This window comes from Geotrypetes seraphini, chromosome 10 (genome assembly GCF_902459505.1).
Source record: "Geotrypetes seraphini chromosome 10, aGeoSer1.1, whole genome shotgun sequence".
Lineage (NCBI taxonomy): Eukaryota > Metazoa > Chordata > Amphibia > Gymnophiona > Dermophiidae > Geotrypetes > Geotrypetes seraphini.
Genome location: NC_047093.1, coordinates 41,537,103 through 41,556,125, shown reverse-complemented (window position 1 = coordinate 41,556,125; position 19,023 = coordinate 41,537,103). Strand labels below are relative to the sequence as shown.

At 41.9% G+C, this 19,023-nt stretch overlaps 1 protein-coding gene across 1 annotated transcript in view; it reads left to right on the top strand.

Annotated features, from left to right (window-relative positions):
• The window catches only part of LOC117368380 (protoheme IX farnesyltransferase, mitochondrial), a 368,703-nt gene that overhangs the window by 57,757 nt on the left and 291,923 nt on the right, over positions 1–19,023 (top strand). The window contains exon 4 of the mRNA XM_033961979.1: positions 14,925–15,049. Within this exon, the coding sequence (XP_033817870.1) occupies positions 14,925–15,049 (125 nt within the window). The remainder of the gene's footprint in view (positions 1–14,924; positions 15,050–19,023) is intronic.

Here is a 19,023-nt window from a genome sequence, read left to right as displayed (position 1 = left end):
TATTTGTTTATGTATTTGAAGGTTCAAATGTGCCATTCCACCATCAGCAAACTGCTCTTCCACTCTCTGAGATCAGGAGGAAGTGGTGGTATTACCTTAAAATCCAGCAATAAATCAAGGAGAGGTACAGTACCCAGAATTTGGCTCCAGATTGATTTATTGACTATGATTTAAAAACAAAATACTATCATGATGGTTACGTTTCCATATTGTGACATTTGCGCTCTACACGACGGTCATGTCAAAGTGAAACCCCAGTCTCAAGCCTGTATTAGAGACCAGAGTCTGCCTAATGACGTTCAGGATGGAGATCCTGAAAACCGGGCTGCCTGTCCTGAGCCTTCTGAGCTCGAGCAGGTCCCAGGGTATAAGTTAGCTCCACGCCCCAAGAGAAGGGGGAGGCACATCGGGAGGTTAAACCAGGTTCCCAGTAGTATTCTGCCCCGTAGCCTGGAGGGGAGCCCAAGAGCACGCAAGCTAGACACACACACACTGAGTGCAGGGCGTGGCCAAAAGCCTCTTAAGCAGCTCTCCCGAGCATTACAGGGGAAGACACACCAGGGACTGGCAGAGAAGCTTCTCCGTTCCAGGCAAAGGCCAGACCCCGCTCCAGAACCTATGGAGTGCGAGGATTCTCTGCCTCAGGAGCCAGCTGAGCCGCTGGGTATGGTGGAAAGCATGGAACTGGATGACAGGGGCATGCCTGAGAGCGATACGGAGGAAGCCATGGATGTAGGCTTGGCAGCTTGCCACTAAGGGTGACAGGTACGGAGCTGCATAAGAAGAAAAAGGGAAAAGATTAGTGGAAATCTATTTTGGATCATTTTGTTGGAGTAAAGAGAAGCCCAGAGCAGTGCTGCAGCAGCCTGATTAACTCACTACACTACAGCTGTGCAGAAGCTCAGGGAAACTGGAGAAGTTTTGCTGGTTTGTGGAATAGTTTCCCAGTTAACCCCCCTGAGCTTTAAGGACTTACAGGATTGGGGTAGGAACCCCGAAGAACCAAGGGTTGGGTTTCAGAGGGAGCTTATTGAAGCTAGATATTGAAAGGGGATCCAACAATTCTGTGGAACAAGCAGTGAGAAAGACTGTAAGCTAATTAGTGTTGAAAGAACAAGAGCCTGCAGTGAGGCTGAAGGTTTTTTTTTGTTTGCATGTTTTAAGTTTACCGGGTGGTAGAACCTGTAAACCCCGAGTGAAGAAACCGATCCGTCTTGAATTGAAAGCCCAGGGTGCAAGCGCAATTCTTAAGGACTTTCTATGGGATTGTTTTTGATGTGTTTCTGCAAAGACTGTGTTTCCACGCAGGGAGAACAGTAAACCCAGGACGGTGAACTTACCTGATAGCAGTCTTGTGCTGGCTGCGTAGAACTGAAGTGTGAGACCAAAAGTCTTTTGTTTGTGTTTTTTTTTTGAACAGGGAAACTTGGACTTTAATGACTCTTTACCTGTATTTTGAGTTCTCCAATGAATAAGTGTGAGGCGATAAAATAAACCTGACACATTATTATTTTGATTCAACTAGACTTGCTGTGCTTTATTTGAGCGAAGACTAGGATATTGAGTCATCAGTGAGGTCTCCCCCTTTGGGAACCACGCCAGGGTTGTGCTATCCCCTATCGGTGGCCCTCCTTAATCTTACAGAGGCCCCGGCAGGTGACAATATGTACCTAAGTCAAATTTAAATGAGTTATTTTAGCTTTTAAAATAATAATTACCAACTACCCCAAACTATATATTCTTATCTGTTGATCCCTTACATGCATGGACGTTCATTCTGGTCCTTTCAGTAAGCATTACTAAACCTCCTCCCTCCATTCTTCATCTAGATAGTACACATAACTCTTTTTATTGCTATGCTGGTCTTTTGCCTTTGGAACTCGCTTCCCCTGAGATATGAGGTTTGAAGCCTTATCACAGCTTAGGTGTAAGCGCCCAAGAAAATATCTACGAGTCATTATAGACAACACGCTGAAACTTTCCAGCCAATGTGCAGCAGCAGGCAAAAAATCAAACAAGATGCTAGAAGTTATTAGAAAAGATTTGATAAATAAGACTAAGGGCTCCTTTTACAAAGGTGCTTTAGGGCCTTATCAGGCAGAATAGCGCGCGCTAAAATGCCACACGTGCTAGCCGCTACCGTCTCCTTTTAAACAGGCGGTAATTTTTCAGCTAGCGCACGCTAATCTTGTGCGTGCGCTAAAAACGCTAGCGCACCTTAGTAAAAGGAGCCCTAAGACTATTACCGTATATTGCCTCTGTATTGCTCCATGGTGCGACCTCACCTTGAGTATTGCATTCACCTCTGGTTGCTGTATCTCAAACAAAAATATAGCTGAATTAGAAAAGGTCCAAAGAAGAGCAACCAAGATGATAAAGGGGGTGGAACTCCTCTCATATGAGGAAAGACTAAAGAGGTTAGGGCTCTTCAGCTTGGAAAAGAGAAGGCTGAGAGGAGATATGATTCAATTCTACAAAATCCTGAGTGGTATAGAACAGGTACAAGCAAATTGAATTTTTTTTACTCCATCAAAAAATTGCAAAGACTAGGGGAACACTCAATGAAGTTGCAGGGAAATACTTTTAAAATCAATAGGAGGAAATATTTTTTCACTTGGAGAATAATTGAGCTTTGGAACGCGTTGCCAGAGGATGTGTTAACAGAGTTAACATAGATGGGTTTTGAAAAGGTTTGAAGAAGTTCCTGGATGAAAAGTCAGTAGTCTGCTATTAAGATAGACATGAAGTAAGCCACTCCTTGCCCTGGGTTCGGTAGCATGGACCTGGATTGGCCACTGTAGAAAGAGGATACTGGGCTAGATGGACCAATATGGCTATTCATATGTTCTTATATGGGCAGCACTGAAAACCCGGCTGTTCACTCAAAGCTTTAGCATCACACCTGACGCTTTCTACCTTTTACTTTTATTCTAATCCATCATGCTTCCTCTCTCCACCCCCAATTGTTTTGTTTCAATTGTAAACCACTTCATTGCATACCTTGTTTGTGATGGGCATTATACCGCAATGGTTAATAAATAAAATACAGATAATTAAATGGCTGTTTAGAGAATATGGTTCCTAACAGCTGACTTGTGGCTGGGCTTGAAGCCCAAGAGCTAAGATGTTTTTGGGAATTCAGTACACTGAGAAGCAGATAAGAGTAATTTCCATTTAGATATGAAAAGAACTGTAGCTTCCATTAATGAGATCTCAGCAAGTCATGTAACAATTACTTAATAAAATTAATCAGAAGAAATCAATCAATTGAAAGTTTAATTGCCAACTCTGCTGTCCTGAATTTAAACTTGTTTGAGGTCAGTGTAATGGGGATGTAGTGAAAACTATTTGTCAAACTGCTCCACCCTCCTCTTTCTGTAAAGTACTTGTTAATTTGCTTTAATTAATGAGTATAAAGCACACTGTGATAAGTTTTTTAATTAAATTCTTGTCTTCATGGGGAAGTGTAATTTATAATACCAAAAATTAAATTAATCTCAGCAAATTCTGTTCTTTCAGAACTCTTATTTCTGAATGATATAAGTCTTAAGAAAAATTTCCATGTCTTAAGCTGCAGTTAAACTAGTTCTCCTTTGGTTTTGTCTGTCAGTTGTCCACCATGCTAACCACCAGTCCACAGGTGATTAGAATGGAATATGTTTAAAGTAGGCTGTATATCAATTAACAATTTTAATTGTACTGTTAGTCATATAAAGTTCCCCTTCACATTTCCTCCTATTTAGTTCAATATATAGGAAGCAGATATAAATTCTCAAAACTGACATGTTTCAATTCGATTGCCCCATATAGAAAGTCGGTATATCAAATCCTATTACACCTCTAACTAAACTAAAAATAAAATCATTTATCTTATCTTTGTTTTCTAGTGATTTTATCTTTCTAATCATCTCACTCTGCTTCTCTGGTCCTGCTTTTCTTTGCTCTGAACTCTATTTCCAGGGTCTCCTGTTTATTTACTCTTTTATTCTCATCTTTATTTCATGCCCTTTGTCTGTCTGCCTGGGGGTTAGGTTGGTGGAGGGATTTGATTTTGTCAATAGTGGTTGGTTGGAAGCTTGGGGGGAGGGGGAACGGAAAGTTTTGGTGTCAGCCAAAAATGCAGTGGCTAAAACTTGAACCTGGATTTTTGTCATGTTTCAGTGTTGAATCCAAAATTCATTCTGCATCTAGCCTGCACTTACGCAAACTGTATGGCTGATATAACTGCACATACCTAAATGTTAACCGATACCTGGTATGCTAGTTTTCTATAATGGAATCTGGGCTCCTATCTTGCAGTCTCTAGGCATCTACAGTATACGGAAGCACCCAGTTTTAAAATTTCCTCCTAAATGAATTATTTTTTTACTGTATGCTTGGGCCAGGATGTTGATATGTCCAATTCAAGGGTACTGAGTGACCTAAGTTATTACTTCTTGACTGTTCATACTTGTGGCTTACTTGCTCCTGCTGGCAGAAGGACAATTGCACTTTTTATTCTCTCTGGGGGTAGTTTCTACAAATAGGTTAATATTGTACATAACATGACTCGAGTGAGCCAGGATGTATGGAGTATGATCTCAGTCTAACGTTTGCCATAGTACTTGCATTGTACAAAAGAGAGCTTCCTTCTGGAGTTCATTGGACGGAATATGTATAGGTAAACTATCAAAAAGTACTTGGAAATTGCATTATCAGTCATGTGACACTCAGCATGAAAGGAAATTTTTATATATCTTTATGGAAACCACATTTTCTTAGATTCTGATTTTATTCATTGGTATGTAAGGATCTTCTTTTTGTCCACATAATGTGCTGAATAATCCCTTGGATTTGACAATTACCGTATTTTTCGTTCCATAATTGTATACTAAGAAATACCAGGCTCTGCACCCAGCTCCCTTCACTCCGTGCCAGGCTCTGCACCCTGTCTCCTCTTCCCTGCCAGGCTGTTCCTTTCATTTTTCATATACACACGATATACATCAAATATAAATTATCAAAACTGACACATTTTGATCACTAAATTGAAAATAAAATTATTTTTCTACCTTTGTTGTCTAGTGATTTCATGAGTCTCCTTCCTTCCTTTCTTCACTCAGGCCCAAGAATTGTCCTTTTCTATTTCCTCCCTCCCATGTCCCAAGTTCGTGCCTCCTCACTGCCTTCCAGCCTTTGTCCTTCGTTCTCCCTCCCTCCCATCCTCCCATGTCCCAAGTTCATGCCTCCTCACTGCCTTCCAGCCTTTGTCCTTCAACCTACCTCCCTCCCATGACCCAAGTTCTTGCCTCCTCACTGCTTTCCATCCTTTGTCCTTCGACCTCCCTCCATTCCATGTCCCAAGTATGTGCCTCCTCACTGCCTTCCATCCTTTGTCCTTCGACCTACCTCCCTCCCATGTCCCGAGTTCTTGCCTCCTCACTGTCTTCCATCCTTTGTCATTCGTTCTCCCATGTCCCGAGTTAGTGCCTCCTTCCCCTCACTGCCTTCCAAGCCTTTGTCCTTCCTGCTGCGCCGGACACTAACTCCCTCCCTGCTGTGCTGATGAAGCCTGCCTACCCTCCGCCGATTCCTCCTCCTCTGGCCCAGTTCCGCCGCTGCCGTGCCGCCACGCAAAGAAGGGAAGGGAAGGGCCAACGTGCAGCGATTGCATGTTGGCGGTCCACAAGCCTTCACCCGATGTCAGTTCTGCCCACTGGCCCTCCCTTCTTTGGGTGGCAGCACGGTGGCGGACCCAGGCTAGAGGAGGAGGAATCAGCGAAGGGTAGGCAGGCTTCAATGCAGCAGGGAGGGAGGAAGGAAGTGTCCGGCGCGGCACGCTGGCCCTTCCCTTCCCTTTCGGGAGTTGCAGCGCAGTGGCGGCCAGCAGGGAGTAGCAGCGGCAGGCGGGCGGCAGTCAGCCCGCGTACTCCCGACGCGTGGGACATTTTGAAGAGGTACAACGGGGTGGGTGGGGGTGTGTTTAAAAAGTTACCTTTGCTTCATAAGACGCACCCAAATTTCCACCCAATTTTGGGTGGGAAAAAAGTACATCTTATGAAGCAAAAAATACAGTATATTACCAATGTTGGTCATGTGTTCTCCTTTAGTTCTAAGTTCAGTTTTATTTTTCATCAAACTTCTTACTGGTTGGAATGGGAATATCTCAGCTGATCACAACTGTTTACTGTTTTGTCCTGGTTTTCTTCTTCAATCTACTTCCTTTCTGGTCCTAAATAACTTTCTCTCTCCTGTTCTGTGGTTTTATCTAGTACTGTACATGTGTCTCTTCGTCTGATACCTCTCCTTGCATTTCTTTCCAACTCTCTCTGTCTGCATCACTGTTTAGCTGTTTATAAAATGTCTTCTTCAAAATGCTTTTCTTTAATTTGTCTAGTCAGAGATCTTATATATGCATTCTTTGCTTTTTGTCAGCTTTTATTTTGATATTTTTCCTGTATTCGTGCATATTGTCACAAACACTCCTCAGCGCAGAGCTATCGTGTGACAAACACCGGGATTCTGGCGTGTCCCCTCTAACCAGGGGTACCTTCAGGACTTTTCAGTTGGACCTAGGCAACTGCCTAGGCCTGGGAGAGACAAGGTAAGTAAGGGTTTCAAAATACCACTAGTCAAGCCACGTTCTTCAAGTAAGAATAGGATGTTTATTCTGACACAGTGGTCAAAAAGATGAAACATAAAACAAAGTCACTTTTGCATTTTCATTTCCAAAATAAAGTCAATTGCAAAAATAAAGATATACCAAAACAGCAATCTCATGTAGGTGGTTTTTTTTCTGAGATCTTGTACTCTGATTCAGAATTGCTTTATACTGGTGTTCACACACAATTCAAATTTTCTCCCAGCACTAATTGTTAGAGGCATGCAACAGAAGATTTCAGCAGTCATGTAAAGTTTAGAACAAACCCTTGCTATAAACAATATTGAATACCTCCTTTGGCACTATAGCTACAGCACAGCCTTGCAAACAGCTCAGCTTTTCTTCAGCTACCTCGTGAAGGCAAAAACAAACAGCTGAGAGAGATAAGCTAATTAGCTTTTCAGGAACGGGAGCCACAGCAGGATTTCCAAAGTTCAAATATAAACTTAAATATTCCACCTTTAGTTTCTTGTTCTCAAACTTGACTTTAAGTAAATCCAATAGTTAGAATTCAGGTAAGTATAATCCTTAAACCAAAAATCATCATAAAGCCCAACCACATAGCACATTCTTCAGGCTTGTTTTGCACAGAAGGAAAGCACAAGAAAAAGAAAAAAAAACCCCCCAAAACACTAATTGTTTCCCAGTTACTCACTTCCTTCATTCAATGTCCATACATTCTGTCTGGCTCTCTAACATAGGACCAGCAACTTGTACCTCCATGCTTTCCACACAATCCGGAATCTGGAAGTTTGAGGTGGGGAGGATTTCTTCCACCTCCTGCATGGGCCAATCTGGAACTGTTGGCTCTGCTGCTTGGCTCCACGGCTCCTCACCTGCCTTGGGCTGTGGGAGTGACTCACCTTGGTCACTCGCTCCTCCTCCTCCTGCTTGTCTCAGCCTGCTTTTAAACAGCTCAGAGCCAATCCCCTTCAGCCTGTAGAGGGGGATGGGCTTTGGTTCCAAAGCAGCCTTTCCCTGCCTGGGTTTTCTAGGTGCATCTAGTTTCTCTGTGGCTTTTCTAGCTACATTATAGACTGGAGGCTGCTGTTGCCAGTCTGCCTGCCTCTGCTCCGGATCACTACTGCTCTTATCATAGGGGCAAGGGAGGTCAGCCTCAAGTTGACCGCCAGAATCAATCTGGTCAGCTCTTCTGCACCGGATCCTATTAGGGCAAAAACTAGTGCTGGTGCTGGGTTTGTCACAATATGAATAAGAACATAAGATTTGCCACTGCTGGATCAATCCAGTGGTCCATCGTGCCCAGCAGTCCGCTCACGCGGCAGCTCTTAGGTCAAAGACCAGCGCCCTATTTGAGTCTAGCCTTACCTGCGTATGTTCTGTTCCAGCAGGAACTTATCCAACCTTTTCTTTATTCCCTGAAGGGTGCTTGCCCCTATAACAGCCTCTGGAAGAGCATTCCAGATTTCTACCACTCTCTGGGTGAAGAAGAACTTCCTTATGTTTGTATAGAGTCTATCCCCTTTTAACTTTAGTGAGTGCCCTCTCATTCTCTTCACCTTGGAGAGGGTGAACAGTCTCTCTTTCTCTACTAAGTCAATTCCCCTCAATATCTTGAATGTTTCGATCATGTCCCCTCTCAGTCTCCTCTTTTCAAGGGAGAAGAGGCCCAGTTTCTCTAGCCTCTCACTGTACGGCAACTCCTCCAGCCCCTTAACCATTTTTGTTGCTCTTATCTGGACCCTTTCATGCATGAGATTTTTGTTACTGACATGCATCACTTTGCACTTATCCACGTTGAACCTCATTTGCCATGTGCAGACAGCTTCATCGACTTGTCGATCAGAACTCCCTCTGTACTATGGGTATTTTGAAACCCTGTCTACCAAGGATGTAATACAAAAGTATCTTCAACAAATTTCACAAGCTGTTCAAATACCACATATTCAACTATTTTTGAGATAATACAAAGATTAGATATGGGATGATAATTATCAAGTTGAGTGGCTAGTAAAGCTGAGTTTTTAATAATTGGATATACAGCTGCAGATTTCTATTCCAGAGGTACATAACCCATGGTGAGGCTCAAATTGATTAACTGCAAGACAAGCAGTAATAGTCTGTGCCTTGGTACTTTCAGCCAATTATAAGTAAAAGGATCTAACCAAGAAGCAGTGACATGTACTTTAAAGAACATTTGCGATAATTGAGTTAAAGAGGGAATATTAAATGATCCCCATGTTGCAAAACCACTTTTCTGTGAAGGTGAGTTTTAACACTGGACACTATTACTTGAAATCTTAGTTGTTTTCCTAAGATTTAAAATCTTAGTGTCAAAATATGTAGCTGAAGGCATAGGAAGTTCTTTTTGTGGTCCACTAGCTTGTTTATCGACTTTGTTCCGTTTGGTATTGTTCAATAATTTTGAATAGGATTGCCGTTTAACTAAAGTAACTTGAGCCATATAATATCTAGAAGTTTCATGTTTATGCCATTTTTCTACTCTTAAGTTTTCTGTCTTTCATGCCTGAAGTCAGTGTCAGGCAGAATGGTAGAGACAATTATAAAGAACAAAATGACAGAGCGTGTACATAAGCATGGGTTAATGAGACAAAGCAAGCATAGATTTAGTCAAAGGAAATCTTGCCTCACCAATCTACATTTCTTTAAAGAGGTGAATAAACATGTGGATAAAAATCAGCTGGTCAGTATTGTATATCTGGATTTTCAAAAGGCTGTATTGTTTGTTCCCTTGATGAGCCAAACATTGGTGAAACAAAGTTGCTTGTTGGGAAGATTGGAGAAGACGTGACAGCGTTGGAGCTCAAGTTGTCTTTTGTCAGCTAAGTCCTTGAACGTGCCTCTGGGTGATTTGCCCTTTTCTAAACCTGAGCTGTTCTGTGAGGGAGTTTTTTGCCAGTGAAAGTATCAAAAGCAGTTTTGATTTGTACCTTTTGGTTCTATACTGTTACATTAGTCTGAGGCTTTTTCTCCCTCTTTTTGGGCTCATGCTGAGTTTGAAGAACATGGGACATAGGATGGAAGAATGGAGGGAGTGAGGGAGAGAGATGCTGAGGTGGGGGTCTAGAAAGGGAGAATTGTGCATGGGTGTCTGAGTGAGAGGGAAAGAGAGATGGTGCACATGGGGAAATGAAGAAAAATGAATTTTTGGGCATAGGAAGAAAAGAGAGAGAAGTATTGGACATGGTGGTGGGAGGGGTATGAAGTACAGATGCTTGGGGATGAGAGGGAGAAATGTTGAATGTGGTGGTGGAGAAGGAACAGTGGGATGGATAAAGAGCAAAAATAAGTGTAAACCTATCTTTTCTTTCTACTTAAACTACAGTACTTTATTTTGAGGACTGTTTATTTAATGTTTAATGATTTTTAATGCTTTTATAGACTATGTACTGTACAGGATCCGAGTTACATACAAATTCAACTTAAGAACGGTTTAAAAAATGGAACTCATTCTTAACCTGGGGACTGCTTGTATGTTGAAAGCTAAATTTCAGTGTATGGCAGCTGTCAAAAAAGCAAATAGAATGTTAGGAATTATTCAAAAATTAGTAGAAACTTAAACATAGGATATGATTTGTTCTTCAGGTTACCCTTTTTTAAAAAAGATATAGTGACATTAGAACCAGTCTGGAAAAAAGCTACAGAAAATCACAGCTTATATAGAATACTGTGGTTTAAACTTGTGTATAATAACCAGGAGTATGATCACGTCACACCTCTCTTGTACGAGTGATATTGGTTTACATATTCAATGTAGAACTCAATTTCAAACTGTTTATTACTCTCTATCTCTATTGCTTACTTAACCCACACAAACTTCAAAGAGGTTTGCATTCCTCTAATACAAATCTTTTAACTATTCCTTCACTTTGAAAACTAATTTTGGCATCTTTTCAAGATGCAGCCCTTTGTTTAGCACGTATTCTTTGGAATCATCTCCCTGTGAGTGAGTTATCACAAGAAATGTATTAAGTGCTTTAAAAACTTGTATGTTCCAGTGAACCTTCCCTAATAAAGCTTTGTAGGGCAATAGGAGGATGTATTGCTGTCTTCACTGATCAGTTCAATGTAGGATGCAATTCTGTTCTTTCGTGAAATCTATCTGGATAATATGAGAGTTGCGAAAGCAATCCAAAAGTGGTCATAACTTTTTATTAACTGACAGAGGTCATTCAAATTGCACATGTTGGTATAGTAACTCTTTTTCTATACAAAGGTTTTACTCAACATAATCTCCATCACACACAATGCATTTGCGCCAACTCTTGAATCCTTTTTGAAAAAATTCAGGTGTGCACTGTCATACACACTTCTTCAAAACCACTTTCACCTCGTCTGTGTCATCAAATTGTTTTCCCTGAAGATTGTCCTTCGTTGGACCAAACAGGTGGAAATTGAAGGTGCCAGATCTGGGCTACTATGTATAGGGGACCACTGACCAGCCCAATTTGCTGATCATCTGATTTGTTGCCAAAGATGTGTGTGGTCGTGCATTATCATGGTGAATGTGGATCATTTCCAGATTCTTGTTCGGTCTCTTCATCCTAAAGGCTTCTCTAAGCTTCTTGAGTGTCTCATTGTACCACGCATTGGTCATAATATGGCCATGTTCCAGAAAATCAAGGAGAATGATGCCTTTATCATCCCAAAAAAACAGTAACCATGACTTTTTGAACTTCTTAGGCCTTGAAGAAGAGGTGTGATGCCATTCCACGGACTGATTCTTGGTTTCTGGATCATAAAGATATGCCCACATTTCATCCCCTGTCACCAGATTGGGAAAAAAGTGACTTCATTAGCTTCAAATGCTTTCAGCAGACCCGAGCAGACTTCTACCCTTCTCTCCTTCAGATCGGGTGTCAACTGCTGAGATACCCACTTTGCACCCACTTTCTGATACCCTAAGTCTTCCATCATCTTCTGTAAGGCATTGTGACCACAGTCTAGTTATGTAGCAAGTTCACAGATTGTGACTCATCTGCACAAATCAATTCGTCCACTCACGGATGATTTGTTTCAGGGGTTGCAGTTGATGTTCTCCCACTGCGTGGTTTGTCCTCAGTGCTGGTTTCCCCTTTTTTAAACTTCTTCATCCATCTGTGCACATTGCTCTTGTCATTGGTGCTATCTTTGTAAACATTCTGTAGCCTTTTGTGGATGTCAGACAGCCTGCTCCTTCATCAAGAACTCAGTGATGGCATGTTGCTTATGTATTGCTTTTTATTGTGCTATACTATTCCTTCCCCTGGCTTTAATGCTAATTATAACTATTTTAAACTGTTTATTTATGTAAGTACAATACTATTTTTATATGTTGACCACCATGATGGTTTCTGAATTTGCAGCATATCAAATTGCTTAACTAAAGTAAAAAAAAAGGGATAGAAACATAGATTATGACGGCAGAAAAGGGCCATCGGCCCAACAAGTCTGCCCACTCAAAGAACCCTCCCTCTAAAAGAACCCTCCCCCTAAGCATTTCCCCTGAGCGAACCCACATGTTTATCTCATCGTCCCTTGAAGTCGAGCACGTTACTGGCCTCAACTACCTGACGTGGAAGACCATTCCAGCGATCAACTACCCTTTCGGTGAAGAAGTATTTCCTGATGTCACCATGAAGTCTCCCACCCTTGAGTTTGAGCGGATGCCCTCTTGTTGCCGTGGGACCCGTAGGGAAAAAGATATCTTCTTCCACCTCAGTACGGCCTGTAAGATATTTGAATGTCTCTATCATGTCTCCCCTCTCTCTGCGTTCTTCGAGAGAATATAACTGCAGCCTGTGATGAAAGGCTAAACAGTTGGAGATGAGACAATGAAGAAAGGCTATAATAAAATCATGAATGTGGAGGAGCAAGTTTAATAGGTAATGATTGTTTATTTTTTAGATACTGCTAAGATTAGGGAACATGCTATGAAACGAACAGTAGATTTAAAATAAATGAGACAAAATATACAGTGGAATTTGTTGCTAGGGGATGTAGTCAAAGCATCTAGTGAAGATGGATTTAAATGGAATTTTGACAAATTCTCAAAAGAAGAGCCCATAAACAATTATTTGATAGACAGGGCAGGCTGTGGCTTAGCCCTAGGTGTGAACAACAAGGAATGAATCTGCTCCTTAGGATTTGATGTATGTTTTGTAGTGATCTAGTTTGGCTACTGTTGGAGGCAGGATACTGGGCTTGGTGGAACTTTGGTCTGAACTAGCATGGCACAGCTTATGAGGAAGTGATGACTTTGTGATCTTGATCAAAGAAAAAGATTTAATCCACCTGTTAAAAGAAAGTCTCTCTTTTCTGTCACTTAGATTTAAGCTGCAGATTGTTGGAAGCAATTGTGTTTGTCATTTTCTTTTCGGTTTTCTTGAAGCAAATAGAAAACAAACAGGGGGAAGAGGAAGCTCTTCTGCACCCTCCTCCATCAAAAATGTCTTTGTTCTCAGTCTCCATACCAGTCATTTCTTGAACTCCTTCCTGTAGCTCACAGTTAAACTGCTGGCCATTCTAATTTTGCTTTATGAGAACTGGCTTGAAGCCACCAACCCATTTCAACTTTCAGGCGCCACTGACGCAGAAGCATGGTGAAATTTCTTTGGAGGAGATTTTGCATGCTTTGCCTCATTAGCACATTTTTGTGTTACCCTACAATGTGTGTGTTTCTCTTAACAAAATACAAGTAACTAGACCAGGAGTAGGCAATTCTGGTCCGCGAGAGCCGGAGCCAGGTCAGGTTTTCAGGATATCCATAATAAATATGCATGAGATAGATTTGCATCTCAAGGAGGCAGTGCATGCAAATCCATCTCATACATATTCATTGTGGATATCCTGAAATCCTGACCTGGCTCCGGCTCTCAAGGACCGGAATTGCCTACCCGTGAACTAGACCAGTGTTTTTCAACCTTTTTTGGGCAAAGGCACACTTGTTTTATGAAAAAAATCACGAGGCACACCACCATTAGAAAATGTTAAAAAATTTAACTCTGTGCCTATATTGACTATATATAAAGTAATTCTCTTGAATAGGAATCAAATAAACACAAAGAAAGTATTTTATAATTACTTTATTATGAAATATTAAGTAAACAGAATAGTGAAAAATTATAAAATACTTTATTCAGTGCGAAACCTGGGCCTGTTTGGCTGAACACAAAGCTGATATTCTGGCTGGAATCGAAGAAAGACACACACGTAGCTCTTCGTCGACAGCTCTCAGTCTCTCTCTGTATTTGGTTTTTATAGCATACAAAAATAGACAAATATACCCTCCATCCTTTTTATTAAACCACAATAGCAGTTTTTAGCGCAGGGAGCTGCGCTGAATGCCCAGCGCTGCTCTTGACGCTCATAGGCTCCCTGCGCTAAAAACCACTATTGCGGTTTAGTAAAAGGTGACCATATTGTAAAATATAGACAGCAGATATAAATTCAGAACTGTGCATAGTAAGTGAAGGGAAGTTTTCATCTCTGGGAATTTACCCAGTTAACTATTAAGTTATTTGGGCAAATTCCTTTGAAAACTGTGGTAATACTGCCTCCACTTTGCTAAATTTAAAATAAAATCATTTTTCCTACCTTGTCTGGTGATTTCTGGTTGCACTTTCTTCTTCTGACTGTGCATCCAATCTTTCTTCCCTTTTATCAGCCTGTATGCTTTCTCTCCTCCACACCTCATTCCCTCCCCCAACTTTTTCTTCCTCTCTCCCTGACCTTTCTTTCTTTTTTTCTGTTTCTCTTCTTTCCTTCTGTTTCCCTGCCTGCCCCCTTTCTTTCTTTCTCCCTGCCATTCCCCAAGCCACTGCCGCTGCCATCGGGGAACAGGACCCACCAATGGATAACAGGCCCCAAAGCCGACGCCGACGCATGCTCTCCCTGATGTCAATTCTGCAATCGGAGAGGAAGTTCCGCCCAGCCAGGCAGCGATTGGCTGGCCCGAACTTCCTCTCCGACTGCAGAATTGACGTCGGGGAGAAGAAGACTTATCGCCTCGATAGATTAGATCGCGAAGACAAAGTGAGTCCTGGGTGATCGACTCACTTTGCCTTGGCGAGCTACTGGCGCCCCTGCCTCGGGCCCCCTGTCAGCTCCGGGCCCCTGAATGCAGGACTGGTAGTACTGCCCTGATGGCGGCCCTGCGGCACACCAGGCAACATCTCGCGGCACACTACTGTGCCGCGGAACAGCGGTTGAAAAACACTGAACTAGACTCTCCATGCAAATGGAATGATATTGTTTTGAAAAATGTAACTCATAGATCACATATTGATATTGTAACATTGTTCCCTGTGATTCTGTGTTGTAGCTTTGGTTGTAACCACAGCATCAGCCGGCTTTGCTATGGCTCCAGTGCCCTTTGACCTGAGTTGTTTCCTGCTTGCTTCCTTTGGAACTGGCCTGGCTTCCTGTGCTGCCAACTCTATCAATCAGGTTGGTTTATCATCTTTACACTTGACTGCAGAGTTGTATCTCCCCAGCTTAAACTTTTCTAGCAATTTCAGCTGAATATGGTGGTGTAAAAGATAAGGTACTTGCTGTGAAAAGATAGGGTGGGACCTTGGCATTACATTTATTGGTTTCAGCCTGTGTCCAGATATATTTACAAACCTGGAAAAAACAGATAATGAAAGCGGTGGTGTGATAGTACAGTACAGGTGTCCTCTCTTACTGTCCTGCTGATCAGTTTTCATGCAGGTATGTACACTGTGTTATAAGCAACTAGTAATTATGTGAGAGTAAGCGTTTAAGTATACAGTGGTACCTCGGTTTACGAGTGCACCGGTTTGCGAGTTTTGCAAGATGAGCAAAACATTTGCAAATCGGTGCCTCGGAAACCGTGAACTCTCAGGCATTGAGCATGCTCAGATGCTCAAGGCCCAGCAGAGGAGGAAGCCGATTTTCAAGAGTGCCCAGATGAGGGTAAGAAGCGACGGGGGGGGTGCCAATTGTGTCGGGGGGGATGTCAGATCTTGTCGGGGGGAGTGCCGGTTCGAGGCAGGGGGGGTGCCGGATCGCAGGGGGGTGCCTGATCGCGGGGGGGGGGGGCCTTCGAGGGGAGCTATGCCGGTTCTCGGGGGGGAGAACGCATCAAAGCGAGTTTCCATTATTTCCTATGGGGAAACTCGCTTTGATAAACGAGCATTTTGGATTACGAGCATGCTCCTGGAACGGATTATGCTCGTAATCCAAGGTACCACTGTATATTAGAGCTATACTGAATAGCACATTTTATTATGCATCCAAATACGAATAATGAAAAATATTTGGCCAAATACAAATAATGGGCATTGAGCTTTAACATAACAAATAATAAAATAAGCAATGTGAAATAGGTGATAAATTGTTTATTTCAGTAGGATTTAGCACAGCAGAGACCCAGATAATTTGTATTCGCCCAAATAGTGATTTAATATATTTGGGGCTGAATCAAATATGAATACAATCCTAATTTGTAGGCCTTGATTGTTTCATGAGTGATTCAGCAGAATTTAGTTTGGGAAATATAAAGAGATCCTGGCAAGTTGCCCAAAATAAATGCACTCGCTACCTGAACACCACAGTGAGATGCTCATCTTTGTGTACACTTTTCCCGACGCGAGATGTGTGTTTGTGTTCCAAAGCTCTGATGTGTTATGAGATTTGGTATACATTTGACATTGTAGTAATAAGAATGCAGGATAAATGTTTCAGCTTCTGTCTAGTCTATGCAGTGTACTGTACAGTTGGCACACAGGGTACCCACAAATTCATTCTGCTTAATCTGGAGCATGAAAGTGAACAGAACCCTGCATTGGCGAAATAAGCAAGCACTTGGAAGTGTTGCTATCCGTTCTGTTTAACAGTAAGAAGCGTTTGCAATTGGTGATAGTGTCTTGCTAGTATCTTGGAAACTTAATATGTGTCGTTTCCAGACTAGTCTGTGTATCTTTCACTCTGATCACAGTTATGGCTCATTGAATCACAGTTGGTAGGTCTGATCTATCAACTGTAACACCATCTTCATGCCCCTAATAGGTTGTATAACAGCAATGTCATGTCAGTGTGTTAAAAGCAGATGGTGTACACAGCTGAACTATGTGCATCTTAGATTTGTTGTTTTATACTGCATATGTGGCCACTGAGGAAGTAATGCTGTATATTTCTTAATCGAGATGGTAAGTTGTTTGTTTGTTTTTTCTACTTCTGTTGATACCATAGGGTCCAACTAGAAATTAGAAAGGTAACTTTTATAAAATTGGCACTAACACTTATGCATGTATTATCCACCGGATTTTATAAATGATGTGCAAAATTATGCACTATTCTGAGATGTGTGCACAACCAAATTGGCTATCGAGCCAATCGATGCCAATAATTCAGTGCTAACAATCAATTATTGGCAATATATGGCAACAATTTGGATCTGCGCGCTCATCTTGCTACGTGTTATTCTGTAAAGATCCTGCACAAATCTTTTAATGCACAATTCAAAAGGAGGTGTGGTCATTGGATGGACAGGGGTGGATTAGGGGTGTTCACCAAAGATGTATGCAGCATTGCTGAATACTGGAGATCTGCACCTAAATCTGTGTGCCTAAAGTTTAGCGTGAAGTTGACTCTCTTAAGTGCAATTCTATAAACGTCATCTAACTCAGAGAACCATTTAAGACTAGCACTCCGTGTAGATTTTTTTCGGCATTGAATTTTGACCACCATTTACTGAATCTAGTCCTATACTGTATGTGTAAAAATGTTTAGACTACCTTTATATACATGGGCATGCGGATCTTGTATTGATAGTATCCTGTTAGACTTAAAGAAAGTTAAACTGAAATTTCCCGAAGGCTCTAAATGATCCACTCACCCATCTGTGTGAATCTTCTTTCCAGTCAACTTAGGTACTGCATACAGTAACCCCCTCCTTTTACAAAAGCATGGAAGAGGTTTTTAGCACCGGTCAGCATGCTGAATGCTCTGCACTGCTCAGACGCTCATAGGAACTCTATGACCGTTGGAGCAGTACAGAGGGTGTCAGGTCAAAAGCGCGCCGGGACAAAGGCGTGCGCAGACAATTGAGCGCAGCCGGAGGTGCGCGCCGCAGAAAATTACAGTTTTTACGGCTCCGATGAGGGGGGGCCGTGGGGGGGAGCCCACCCACTTTACTTAATAGAGATCGCGCCGCGTTGTGGGGGGTGTGGGGGGTTGTAACCCCCCACATTTTACTGAAAATTTCACTTTTTCCCTGTTTTTAGGGAAAAAGTTAAGTTTACAGTAAAATGTGGAGGGTTACAACCCCCCAACCCCCCCCAACGCCGGCGCGATCTCTATTAAGTAAACTGGGGGGGGCTCCCCAACAAAACCCCCCCATCGGAGCCCCTAAAAACTGTAATTTTCTTCGGCACGCACCTCCGTCTTGCGCTCAGTTGTCGGCGCACGCCTTTGTCTTTCGCGGGGTTATCTATGAACTAGTACAGAGAGGGGTAAGCTAAGCTATCTACAAAACTTATCTCTGGTTAGGGGTTCCCAGTGTTTCAGTAATAAATTTATTCAAAAGAATTTGAGCAGAAAGCAAATGTATCATAGGAAAATTAAGAGTAATGCGTTCAGTTTTGGCCTCCTTATCTCAAGAAAGATATAGTGGCGCTAGAAAAGGTTCAAAGAAGAGCGACCAAGATGGTAAAGGGGATGGAACTCCTCTCGTATGAGGAAAGACTAAAATGGTTAGGGCTCTTCAGCTTGGAAAAGAGACGGCTGAGGGGAGATATGATTGAAGTCTACAAAATCCTGAGTGGAGTAGAACGGGTATAAGTGGAACTATTTTTCACTTCGTCAAAAATTACAAAGACTAGGGGACACTCGATGAAGTTACAGGGAAATACTTTTAAAATCAATAGGAGGAAATACTTTTTTACTCAGAGAACAGTTAAGCTCTGGAATGCATTTTCAAAGGATGTGGTAAGAGCGGATAGTGTGGCTGGTTTTAAGAAAGGTTTGGATAAGTTCCTGGAGGAAAAGTCCATAGTCTGTTATTGAGAAAGACACGGGAAAAGCCACTGCTTGCCCTGTATTGGTAACATGGATTGGAAACAGGATACTGAGTTTGATGGACCTTTGATCTGTCCCAATATGGCAACACTTATATTCTAATTGTTTTGAATATTGACCTCTGAACTTTTGGTTTTCACTTACAAGTTAAATCTCAAACTTTACAAACTAGTTTTTTGCTTACATGTTAAAGCTCTCTCCTCTTTTTGGTTTCTGATAAACAATTCAAATCAAATTATGATAAGTGAATTATTTTTTTTTGTTTAAATAGAGGCTTCAGGTGATTGCATTTTTTGTGAGAGATATGATAAATGAATGGAAAGAACAAAAATCAGAAACAATTACAATATATTTCATGAATCTTCAAGGAACTAGAAAGT